The 13,198-nt window shown below is 53.8% G+C and overlaps 1 protein-coding gene across 1 annotated transcript in view; it reads right to left on the bottom strand.

Moving 5' to 3' along the window:
- Positions 1-534: 534 nt before the first annotated feature.
- The window catches only part of LOC125621541 (uncharacterized), a 29,499-nt gene continuing 16,835 nt past the window's right edge, over positions 535-13,198 (bottom strand). Inside the window, 2 exon segments of the mRNA XM_075119881.1 lie at positions 535-5,166; positions 5,168-7,354. Coding sequence (XP_074975982.1) covers positions 5,115-5,166; positions 5,168-7,354 — 2,239 coding nt within the window. The 3' untranslated portion in view covers positions 535-5,114.

The raw sequence follows: 13,198 nt of genomic DNA, 5'->3' as shown, positions 1-13,198 counted from the left end.
CATTGTAAGCCCTGTTTACATATAGCAGTGCTTCTCAACCAGGGGTAGTTGCACCCCTGGGGGTACACAAAGGTCTTCCAGGGGGTACATCAACTCATCTAGCTATTTACCTCATTTTATAATATGTATAACTCTATATAACAGCCCTTAACATGGCTGCAGATCATCACCAGTCTGCTTTTCTCAAGACTAATAGACCCACCTCTTTTAACCTTCCCCCACCGGTCGGGTTTTCTAAACCTTAGATCATCTTTTGTTGCTCTCCTCAGGACTCAATCCCATTTGTCCTCATCTTTCCTAACGTGTGGTACCCAGAACCGGACACAGGACTCCAGCTGCGCCCTCCCCAGTGCCCAGCAGAGCAGGACAACGACCTCCAACAACTTACCTACAACACTCACGTTAACACACCCCAGAATGATACCAGCCTTTTCCCCAGCTGCGTCAATGGGTGACAGCCAGACAGCGTCTGAGTGAGACCATCAAAGACCATTCTCCCTCCCCCCCATTATTCAAGACAAGGGGCACTGGGGGTTTGAGAAACTAAATTCAACTTTATTCTTTTCAAAGCAAGAAATAAAAGCTAAATCCTCCACCCCCACTCCATCCAACACCCAGCTCACAGAGAGTCTGCAACAGCTCTCGGTGGGAGGACTCAGCTTGGGCAATGGCCAGCACTCCTGTGCTCACCCCCTCTGGAGTGTAAACCCAAAATTATATTACCTTACGCTGTATAGAAATCCATATAGCATAAGCCATGAAATTCACCCGCTCCCTCAATGTGCAGGAAGACATGCACGGCTTTCTCCCCCATTCTGAATTGCACAAACTGGGTTTTGATATAAACAAGAAATAAGTTGATGAACTACAAAAGGTAAATTTTAAGTGATTAGAAAGGATAGCAAACAGAACAAAGCAGATTACTGAGCAAATGAAACAAATGAAAAAAAACCACACAAACTAAGCTTAGGTTTCAGAGTGGCAGCTGTGTTAGTCTGTATCAGCGAAAACAACAAGGAGTCCTTGTGGCACCTTAGAGACTAACACATTTATTTGGGCATAAGCTTCCGTGGTCTAAAACCCACTTCATCTGATGCATGGAGTGAAAAATACACTAAGCAGAATATATATTACAGCACATGAAAAGATGGGAGTTGCCTTACCAAGTGGGGGGTCAGTCTAACGAGGTCCATTGAATCAAGGTAGAAGTGGCCTAGTCTCAACAGTTGACAAGAAGGGGTGAATGTCAACAGAGGGGAAATTACTGTATGTAGTGCTAACGAGGCCAAATCAAGGTGATTAGGTTAGCACCACAAACAATAATTTCCCCCTTTTGACATTCACCCCTTCTTGGCAACTGTTGAGAATAGGCCACTTCCACCTTCTCACCCTAAATGTTGTTTTAGGCAGGTTGCAGAGTTCCTACAGCTCAGAGGTCCAGTTATGTCTCTTTACAGGCTAGACCCCTGTCTCAGCCCGGACTCAGCCCTTGCCTTTCCCCTGCTTAGTTCCTTTGTTTCTCCAGGTGTTTTTATCAGTCTTCCTTCTGGGCGGGCAGGCAGTGGAGAAGACCCCGGATTGCCTTACTTCCCAGCCTTAAATAGAATTTACATAAGGCGGGAATCCCTTGTTTCTAGTGGAAAAGTACCAGCAGTGTCCAAGGCGGGACTCCTTACCAGGTGATATCATCACCTGACCTTGCAGGGTCAAAGCAGCATCCCAGGAAGCTTCTCCGGAAGGCGGGAGATTAGTGTCTTGAAAGTTCTATTGTCCTTAATGGCCCATCCAGGCTGATTGCCGACGGTCTGGTGGGTGTTCCCCCAAATACACACACAGTTGTAATTGTTACATAGTCAATATTCCTAACTTCAGATACAGAAACGATACATCTTTCCAATTGGATAAACACATTCAGTAGATCATAACCCATTCAATGATACCGCACATGACCCATCTTGCATAAAACATATCTTCGCTATGCCATAGTCATATCATAACAATATTTCTATGAAGAATATGGGGTGTAACGTCACACAAGGCCCTGTCCAACCCCCCCATCCCCCCACCCTCCTGAGTGTATCTTACATCTCTGCAGGGATCAGGCAGCAACTTCCTTCCCCGTTTCAGTCCCTGCCTCTCGGAGTGCGTATCCAGCACTCAACCTCAGTGTTTTTGTGGATACTGATCATTTTCTTTGTTCAAAAAACAAGAAAATCTCATGACTAAGGCCAGGGAAACGTGAAAAGAAAATCAAAAGGACTATTTTGGCAAGTGCTCATTTGTCTTTTGAAATCCCTTCCCTAGCGCAGGCACCCCCGAGGGACGTGAGGCCCCACTCACCCACCCACCACCTTGTGCTGCCACCTGCCTGCCTGCACTCCACCTCTCCCCCCACAGGTCCCCACTGCTCACCATGTCGCTTCTCCTCAGGGGCGGGGCAGTGAGGAGGGACGCTGTGAGCAAACGGCGGGAATGGGAGTCGGGGGGGGGGGCGGGGGAGTGAGGCGGCTTGGCTGGGCACTGAGGCCATTGGCTCAGATGGGGGAGGAGGGTACCAGCTCTGCCTGGCACTCGGGCAGGGAGTGGAATGGTCCCATGCTCGGGTGGGTGTGGGGGAGCGGCTTGACCTGGTGCTTGCTCGGGTGGGGGGTGGGTGGGAGCGGCTCAACCTGGCGCTCGTTGGGGAGCGGCTTGCAAAGGTGCTTAGGCCGCCATGGCCCGGTGTGGGGGAGCCGCCTGGTGTGGCACTCAGCCCGGTGCTGGGCCTTTGGGGGCTGGCCTGGGGTGGGCAAGCCGGGGCTCCTCTGGTCATGGGTGTGTGTGTGTCATGGCTCCTTCTGGTATCGGGGGGTTTGGTTTGGGGGCTCTAGTGTGCAGGGGGAGCAGAGCTTCGGGAGGAGGGGTGGGGCCAACAGGCTAGCCTCCCCAAAGTGGGGGTTCACCCACAGCCCATACCTGTCAAACTAATTTAATATCAAAATATGTGACAGAACAGCCTTCGGGAAAGAAAGAAATCCACAATGCAGGGTGGGCTACAAACCACTTTCCCGAATTCATGAGGTGAAATCCAGAGAATCTTAAGACTCAAAATCTGGAGAACAAATTTACCCATTTCCTTCTGAACAGCCTGAAGCTGCTTTACTCAGCACCACTGCATTATCTGGCTTTGTTATTGACAAAAGATTTAGCATCATCATCATCATAAAAGAGGAAAAAAAGACAATCAAAAACTTCCTATCTGCAAATGATCTGGATTTAGCTGGAAAAACTCCAGATGTCACTTTACCAATACCTGGAGGCTGGGCTTGCAGCTCAAACCGTGCTTTGGGGTTCATTTGAATTCCCCCTTCAGGAATGTGACATTTTCTTCTCCAGCACCCAGGGGCCTGATTGAGGATCAAAGAAATCAAAGCCTGATTCCTAAGCATGGTGGGCAAAGGTCACTGGTAAATGACACACATGAAGGTGGAGGGGTAGAAAGGGAAAAGGATAAACTCTCCACGGCTTGGGCAGAGGCTGCTCTGTGAGAGAAGATGTGTGAGGTTGATGGGGGCAGGAGGGAATCCCCCAGACTCACCCCGTCCCCCTCATATAACACAGAAGTTAAAACACCACATTATTTTACTAGCCCTGCTCCAGCTCTTATAGAATCTATTGAATTCTGGTGTATAAGGGAGAAACAGCACAAAAAATTAAATGTTTTTCAGCATAACATGGAGCAATGTGAGGATGTCTGGGAATGAGACAATCTCACTCCAAAGGGGCCACTAAGTGACTCTAACAATCACTTTGCTAATGAACGATTGGAATAAACTGCTCAGGGTCAGTCTAGACTAAAAAAAGGGGAGGAGGAACAAAGGAGACGCACTAGCTAATCCCAACCACTCGGAGGCTGATATCATCACTCCCCATTTATTCCCTCTCTGGAAGGCACAGATTTGTGTCAGGTCACCGCGCAAGCTGCTGGCAGAGCTGGGAACAGAGCTTAGGTCTCCTGAGCCCCAGGCCAGTGCTCTATCCACTAGGCAACGCTGCTTCCCTCTCAGAGGCTGATGCTGCTGTAGCAGAGGTGGGAAATCCAGACTTCCAACAAAAGGCCCTGTGGGAATCAGTCTCTGCTAATGGTGCTGTCTGAATGCAGCGGGGGCAGGGAGAAGGGGCAGAAGGGGAGAGTGAGGAGGCAGCACCTCTCTACCCCTGTGCTCTCCCTCGCCTCTTATCCCATCATCCCCAAACACTCGACAGCCCAGCACCCAGCTCCCCCTGCTTCCCAGTTCCACCAGCCCCAACCATTCAGCCCCCAGTGTCCTCCCCATAACCCATCACCCTGGTCCCCTAATGGTTGATCCCCGGAGCCCAGCACCCTGGGGGATTTGGGGAGGGAGGAGTTACCAGCCCCCAGGGACACTCCCCCTGCAGGGAACAGCCCCAAGTAAATGGTGGAGCCCAGACCAGCAGCTGGTGCATTGGGGACAGAGGTCTAGAGTGAAGCGGCTGGGGGATGGGGACAGGGGTCTAGAGTGAAGGTGGATCCTGGACCAAGTATCCTTCTCTTCCTCTCCATGGCAGGGGGATCCCATCTGGGAGGGGAAGGGAGAGGGGGGGGAACTTCAGCCAGGCAGAGGGAGCGGCCGGAGGAGTTTCTCTCTCTCTCTCTCCCTTACCCGCCCTGTGGCCCATCAGCTCAGCAACCAGGGCTGCAGCAGGGAGGAGGGGCTGATCAGGGCTTCTCCTCCTCTGCCTGGGGTTTGCTTAGACCAGGCAGACCCAGAGGGTCACTGACCAGCTGATGCTCGGCTGCTGCTGGATCCTCACCCCAACAATGGGCAGTTGGGTCCTTGGGAGCCAAATGCCCCGGATGTGTGTGGGAACGAGGAAATGGGTTTGTCACCATGGCCAGCCTCAGTCAGGGCCCTGACAGAATTTCCCTGCTGTGTGGAGGAGTCTCTGATGTCCAACATGGTGTTAACTCCACTTGGAGCATTTTCCACACTGAGAACGTCTCAGAAATTTCTTCCCTGCGCAGATTTGCGGACGCCTGATACTCCAGGAGCACCAAATGAACCTTCCCCCACATTCAAGGTCTCTGTTGTGTGGGTCACTGAAGTATGAAGTCAAATTGAATCTTTTCCTGCAGCCAAGCTATTCCTAGGGTCTCTCACCCTTGTGCATTCTCTGATGTTTGGTTAGCTCTGAGGTCTTACTGAAGCTTTTCCCACAGTCAAGGCATTTAGAAGGTCTCTCTCCTGTGTGGACTCTCCCATGTTTAGTAAGGTGTGGGCGCTGACTGAAAGTTTTCCCACAGTCCAAGCATTTATACGGTCTTTCTCCTGTGTGGGTTCTCTTATGTGCAATAAGATTTGAGCTCTGACTAAAACTTTTGCCACATTCAAGGCATTTATAGGGTCTCTCTCCTGAGTGGGTTCTCTGGTGTGTAATAAGCGCTGTGCTCCGAATAAAACTTTTCCCACATTTACAGCATATAAAGGGTCTCTCTCCTGTGTGCACTCTCTGGTGTAGAATAAGTTGTGACTGCTCAATGAAGCTTTTCCCACACTCCAAGCATTTAAAGGGTCTCTCTCCTGTGTGCACTCTCTGGTGTAGAATAAGTTTTGACTTCTGAATGAAGCTTTTCCCACAGTCTAAGCATTTATGGGGTCTCTCTCCTGTGTGGATTCTCTGATGAACAGTAAGTTTTGTTCTGTCAGCAAAACGTTTCCCACACTCAAGGCATTTATAATGTGTCTCTCCGATGTGGATTCTCCCATGTTTAGTAAGGTTTGAGCGGTATCGGAAAGTTTTCCCACACTCGTGGCATTTATAGGGTCTCTCTCCCGTGTGGATTCTCCTATGGTTAGTAAGGGCTGAATTTGCGATAAAACTTTTCCCACACTCGAGGCATCCATAGGGCTTCTCTCCTGTGTGGGTTCGCTGATGCGTAATAAGCGTTGCACTCTGACTAAAACTTTTCCCACACTCACGGCATTTAAAGGGTCTCTCTCCTGTGTGCACTCGCTGGTGTACAATAAGCCTGGACTTGTGTATGAATCTTTTCCCACAGTCAAAGCATTTATGGGGGTTCTCTCCTGTATGGAGTCTCTGATGACTACTAAGTTTTATTCTGTCAGTGAAACTTTTCCCACAGTCGAGGCATTTATAGGATTTGTCGCTTGTGTGGATACTCTGATGCTTAATAAGGTCTGAGCACTTAATGAAAGTTTTCCCACAGTCAAGGCACTTATATGGTCTCTCTCCTGTATGTTCTCTCTGGTGTACACTAAGTTTTGACTTCTGAATGAAGCTTTTCCCACAGTCCAAGCATTTATGGGGTTTCTCTCCTGTGTGGGTTTTCTGATGTGTATTAAGGGTTGATTTCACACTGAAACTTTTCCCACACTCCTGGCATTTATAGGGTCTTTCTCCCGTGTGGATTCTCCTATGTCTAGTAAGCGCTGAGTTCTCAATAAAACCTTTCCCACACTCAAGGCATCCATAGGGTCTCTCTCCTGAGTGGGTTCGCTGATGTGTAATAAGCGCTGAGTTATGATTAAAACTTTTCCCACACTCACGGCATTTAAAGGGTCTCTCTCCTGTGTGGGTGATCTGATGTCTAATAAGCTCTGCACTCCGAATAAAACTTTTCCCACACTCACAGCATATAAAGGGTCTCTCTCCTGTGTGGACTCTCTGATGTACAATAAGTCTTGACTTGTGTATGAAGCTTTTCCCGCAGTCAAAGCATTTATGGGGTCTCTCTCCTGTGTGGATTCTGTGATGACTAGTAAGTTTTATTCTGTTAATGAAACTTTTCCCACAGTCGAGGCATTTATAGGGTTTGTCGCTTGTGTGGATTCTCTGATGCTTAATAAGGTTTGAGCGGTGACGGAAAGTTTTCCCACACTCAAGGCATTTAAAGGGTTTCTCTCCTGTGTGTACTCTCTGGTGTACAATAAGACATAGCTTCCTACTGAAGCTTTTCCCACAGTCCAAGCATTTATAGGACTTCTCTCCTGTGTGGGTTCTGTGATGTGACATAAGCTGTGACCACTGCCTAAAACTTTTCCCACACTCAAAGCATTTATAGGGTTTCTCTCCTGTGTGCAGTCTCTGGTGTACAACAAGACATAGCTTCCTACTGAAGCTTTTCCCGCAGTCCAAGCATTTATAGGGCTTCTCTCCTGTGTGGGTTCTGTGATGTGACATAAGATATGACCTCTGACTAAAACTTTTCCCACACTCAAGGCATTTATAGGGTTTCTCTCCTGTGTGCAGACTCTGGTGTGTAATAAAGTTTGACTTCTCACGGAAGCTTTTCCCACAGTCCAAGCATTCATAGGACTTCTCTCCTGTGTGGGTTCTCCAATGTCTAAGAAGGTTTGCACTGAAACGGAATCTTTTCCCACAGTCAACGCAGTTGTAGGGTTTCTCTTCATTGTGACTTGTCTGCTGGACTGTGGTTTCCTTGGGATCCTTGCATCCTCTGCCACATTCAGTGGATTTATCCAGTTTCTTCCTGGGATGGTTTCCCAGCTGCATCTCTGAGCTGTGTCGATCTCCCCAGGTATTTCCCTGTTCCAAGCCCTGGGAAAAATTCTCTTCAGCTTTTCTCAAAAACCTCTCCTGGGGTTCCACTTGCTCAGGACCTTCCTGCTGCTGAGTCTCCTCCTTGTTCTCACTCACTGTCCTATCACCTGCTGGGAGAGAGAGAATCCAGACAGGAGTCACTGCCTGTGCTGGGGAGAAAGGACAGAAAGGGGAATAGCAAAGAGGGAAAACACCACACAGTGACTGTTGGGGAGATGGAGACATTGGATTCTGCCTCCACATCCCACCCAAACACTCCCAGGGAAGGAAAGTCAGGGAGGAAATTCCCGACAGTTAACAAGATGGGTGGGAAGCTATGACTGATATTTGCCTTGATGATACAACACCTGCTGACTGCAGCCCTGATCTGGGTGAGATGGGGCAGAACTGGGGGCTCTCGCTCACGGCACGTTTTGGGAGTCCCAGCTTTTTCCTTCACTCGCCAGAGGGTTCTGTCTCAGTTTCCCTGACTCCTCACCTGTGTGGGTGTCTCTCGGGCTCCCACTTTCCTCAGAGACCTGGAGATCCGGGACCCACGGCTCTTCCCCTCGTTCCAGCCGGGTGATCAGGTCAGGTTTGGGAATGGGAAATCCTGCTCAGGGAGTGAAATCAGGGAAGCTCAGGGTGCATGGAGCATTGGTAGAGTATTTATCACAAGGAACATTCCCCGAGATTAACCTGACGCTACATGGGATTGTGGTAACTCAGACCCCTTGAGAGCAGCAGACATTTGGGGGTAAGGGTTCTTTTTACCCCCTCACTAGGAGGTCTCAGGGTAGATGCGCTCTGGGGTACTTCCTGACACACAGACACAGTTCAGGTGTTAAACTCCTGCCTATTTCCAAGCTTGCAGAACCTAGAGCCCTCCCCACAGATGGAGCAAGGTGAACGGTGTGTGAAGGAGAAATATTACAGACAGGGCAATACCCTGCTTCTGGCCCCTGGACAGCTGGAGAGATGGGAATGAGTTAGCCTGTCCATTTCTGACTCCCCTGTTCCCTTGAATGGGGTCTTGAGACGCAAGTCTCTCTCACATTGGCATAGGCGCCGACTTCCCCTCTTTTCCGTGAGTGCTCGACACCCCCCTCTGCCTCTGTCCCCATCCCCACTCCACCTCTTCCATGAGGCCCCGCCCCTTTCCACCCCTTCCTCGCCTCCCATTTCAACCCCTTCCCCAAAGTCCCCACCCCAACTCCACCCCTCCCCTATTCTAACTCCTTCCCCAAATCCCTACCCTGGCCCCGCCTCTTCCCCACCTCCTCCCCTGAGCGCGCCACATTTGTGCTCCTCCCCCCCCCCCAGAGCATTCAAACAGCTGTTTGGCAGCAGCCGGGCGGGAAACCTGGGAGATAGGCGGAGGGGCGGGGACGCGGCGAGCTCGGGGGAGAGTAGGAGGTAGGGCAGGGGAGCTTGGCTGCCACAGGGTGCAGACCACCCACTAATTTTTCCCCGTTGCGGCTCCAGCCCAGGAGCACCCACGGAGTCGGCGCCTATGTGCACTGGAGCTGTGGACTATGCGACCCTCCTCCTCCAATCTAACAGACCAGGGAAGAACCTGACCAGATTCAGACACACAGACCCCACGGCTTCCATTAGCTGAGGCCACAGGAATCTCTTACCCAGCGAGGTCACCATCTCATGGTTCTCCTGCATGACGTCCCTGTAGAGGGCTCTCTGAGCGGGGTCCAGCAGAGCCCCCTGCCCCTCGGTGAAATACACAGCCACCTCCTCGAAGGTCACCGGCATCTGAAACATCAGTTCCCCCACTCAGCACCTGCTGCCCCAGCCACAGTCCCTCTATTCACAGGGGAGGAAGCCCAGAGGAGCAGAATCCCACCCACACCCTGCTCAGAGCAGCCAGGAGGCTTTAAGGCATGGGGAGAAGGTGAGAGCTCCTTGTCCCCCCCAGCAGACGAAGCAGGGCAGGGTCTTCTCATTTCCCACTCGCCTTCCCAGCCACAGGCTGAGACGGGAAGCAGAGCTTAAGCCGGGGGCAGGGACAGGAATCCTGACAGCTTCCCTTCGTATTTCACAGCAGCCTCTGGCCAGTGGGGTCAGGCTCCAGCACTGGGAGTCTGGTCACTTTTCCCAGCCCTGCCCAGGGGGGTGTTTCCTGGTTCAGAAATGGGGGGAATGTTCCCCACTCCCCCCACCCGGCCAATGGGCCTGTTCAGAAAATCATGCTCCAAGTTGAATGTGTCAAACCCTGTCCTGCCCCTCCCCCTGTACAGCAAATCCCCCTGCAGCTCCCTGAAAATCCCCTGTCTGAGCTGGCTCCATCACAGCCATTTCCCTTCCCTGTCCCCTGGAAGATGGGACGATCTGGAGCGAAACGTGGATGTGATTCCTCAGCCTGTCAGGGTGAGAGGGGTGATGGGGGAGGTTTCAGAAGGGGCTTGAGTCCATTTCACACCCCGATTCCCCCCAGGGTCCCCCCCTGCAGACAGACGCTCTGTCCAGACAGAAGCTGGGAAAACCCTCAGTCACTTTATTCCAACACAGACCTTGCCCCTCCCACCAGCACTGAACCCCTGAGACTTTTAAACCCTCCCAGGGACAGATTCACTAAGACAAAGGCTAGAAAAGAGCAGAATAAAAGGAACCAATTTGGGGAATTCCCCCTGACATTGGCCCCAGGGCAGGGCAGGGCACTGCTGGAACTAGGCCGGGGCAGGGCCTGGCTTTTCCTCTGTCAGCTCCTCCCCTTGCTCCCAGGAGAGTCAGGCTGCCCAGAGGTGATGCAGGGAATGGATCCAGCAGGTCTGGGAGCTGGGAACCTCCCTCCCTACTTCTTGCTCCTGCTGCCCCTTTCCGTCTCACCATTCCCCTTCCTGTTTCCTTCCCTCTCCCCTCTGCCTGGGAGAACTGAGGACTGTCCCATTCACAGGGGCATTCGCTCTCCAGTGTGAGCTTGGCTGTGTCACTGAGGGCAGCAGTTCGGGGATCCGCAGGTATGGGGGAGCCCCTCCCTCTTAGGTACAAACTCACCAGCAGGTCCCTGAAAGGGGCCCGTTGTACAGAGTCACTTTCCTGCCTGGCCCCAGCCCTTTCGCCCGGGTCTCTCCCAGTCACCTGCAGGCTCCGGCTCAGGGGCTGGTGTTGGCAGAGCCCAGGACTGCCCCGGTCCAGCCACGGAAGTTGTCCGCTCATCCCATCCCCCTTCTCCCCCCTCCCCTGGTTGGACACAGAGGGGGTTAATGAAGGTCTCTCCTTGGCAAAGACCCCGCTGGGGAAGCAGCAGCTGCTCAGTCTGGGCCCCAGATCACACTGCAGGAGGCAGCATCAACCCAATATCATGGGTAAGGCTCCTTAGAGTCACGGATATTTTTAGTAAAACTCAGGGACAGGTCACGAGCTGTAAACAAAATTTCACGGCGCATGATCTGTCCATGACTTGTACTATAACCCGGACAAAATCTTGGGAATCCTGAGGGTGCTCGCGGGGGTGTGTGTGGGGGGTGGCTGGTCAGGGGAGTGGCCTCGGGGGCACTGCGGGTGCTGGGAGTTAGCAGCCCAGGAGGCTCCGCGGGACTTCGGGGGGGCAGTCTAGGGGTCGCTGTGGGTGCTCGGGTGGGAGCAGCCCTGGACCCCTGTGCTGGTGCTGTGGGGTGGGGCTGGCAGGGCTCCCAGCCCCGCTCCTCCTCTCTCCACAGCCCCGCCCCCTACTCCACCTCTTCCCCCTGAGGTCCTGCCCCCTGGCCATACTGGAAGCTGGGCTGTGATAATATCTGCACAGGGAGCCTAGGCCACTGCAGAGAGCCCTGGACCCTCCACCTGCCCTTGGCAGGGGGCTGGAGTGCTGATTAGGGTGACCGGGTCTCTGATTTTGGACTGGAACACCAGGTAGAAAAGAGATCCTGGAGGCTCCAGTCAGCTCCGATCGTGGTGTCCCACTCCATGTATCCGATTTCCACTAAGCTGGGGTGATGGGACAGGGGGAATCTGTGTGTGCTGCTGCCTCTCTGGGGCCCACAGTTTGTGTCTGAACAAGCCTTCAGGTGCCTGACCGACCCTGGGTGCTTTCTTAAAGAGACCGTGTGATGATGTCAGCATCAGGAGCTGCTGCTCTCCTGCCCTCTCCTTACACAGCCCAGGCGGGGAACAGGATCTGGATGCAGGGCGTCCCGACCTTGCTGCCCCCCTCACAGCCCCCTAGGGGTGCATTGGGCAGACAAGCATCAGTCCAGTGGGGGAGCGAGCAGCAATGCCAGCTGCTCCATCCCTGCATCCAGGTCAGTTTCCCCATGTGGGTGCAGGAAGGGGATGCAGAGCTTGGGGGTAGGAGTTGGGGTGAAGGGGGCACAACGTAGGGGTTAGCATGCAGGAGGGGGCAGGGTTAGGGACAAAGGGGGCTCACTGCAGGGGTTGGGGTGAAGGGAGGGTAGGGAGGCAATTGGGGTGAGGGTGCTTCATGCCCATGGGGGCCAGGGGCAGCAAAATGCAAGTTCGCCCAGGGTGCCATTTTCCCTAAGGCCGGCCCTGACATGAGACTGCCCATCTTGGGGCCCTGTGGGGACTCCTGTACCAGCACCTCCCCCGTCGGGCCCCGAGAAAGTTTGTGGAGAAAGAGTCTCTGTGTAGGCCAGTGTGTGCATCTCCCACATTCAAACCGTTGCACTCCTGGCCTTCTCCTGGTGCCCGTTTGGGCCTTGCAGTGAAAAGGAGACAGGAGAGAGGGTGGGGGAGAGTGACCAAAGGAGGGAGGGGGGGATGGAGTGAGCGGGGGGCGGGGCCTCGGGAAGAGGTGGGACGGGGCGGGGCCTCAACGAAAATTGCGGGGGCAGGGGCGGGACAAAGGTGTTCAGTTCTCTGGACTTAGCAAGCTGGCAACCCCAGTGCCCCTAGCATCCCCCGGCCCATCTGCCGGCCCCCCAGGGCAGGCGGAGAGTCTGGGACTCCCCACTGCAGACGGGGCAGCTCTTGTTATGGCCTGGATCTAGCTTCTGGCTGGCCAGGGGGCAGGGAAGAGGAGGAGCAGGGGGCGGGGGCTCGAGGCCAAGGGGGGGGGTCCCACCTCAATCCCACCCACGGGGAACAGGCTGGCGCTGCCCCGGAGCAGGGAATTCGGGACAAATGGTGTCCGGGAGTCCTTCAGCCCAGGACCGGGACTTGAACTCTGCACTTCAGGACTGTCCTGCCCAGTTCGGGAGGGACGGTCACCCTGCCCATCCCCCACTGCTGGTTTGACCATTTGTAGGGGAACAAATCCCCACTGGCCGCTGGGCAGGGCAGCCCCCTCACCCTCCCTTACCCCACGGGGCAGGGGAGCTGCCTTGTATTTCTCCCCACCCCTCTGCCTGCAGCCTTCTCCCTGCCCCCCGGCTCTCCCTTCCCCAGCCAGTCTGCTCTTCTTCTCGGTCTCCCCCCAGCCTCCCCTCCCCACATCCCCCCTGTCCCTCCCAGAGCCCCCTATGTCTTCCCTCCATTCCAGCCTCTTTCCCCTTAGCCCCATAATTCCCCCCCTGCCCCCGATCACCCTGAATCGTCCCAACCTCCCTGCAGTGGAACAACAGCCCAGCCCCCGTCTCATCCTGCCCCCTGCATCCCCCTCCTGCCCCCTCTTAGAGCCACCTCCCCCTGCCCCCATCCCATCCCCCTCCTGCCCCCTCTTAGA

Source organism: Caretta caretta, chromosome 14, assembly GCF_965140235.1.
Source record: "Caretta caretta isolate rCarCar2 chromosome 14, rCarCar1.hap1, whole genome shotgun sequence".
NCBI lineage: Eukaryota > Metazoa > Chordata > Testudines > Cheloniidae > Caretta > Caretta caretta.
Note: the sequence above shows the minus strand (reverse complement) of the source record. Positions and strands in the feature narration are given on the sequence as shown.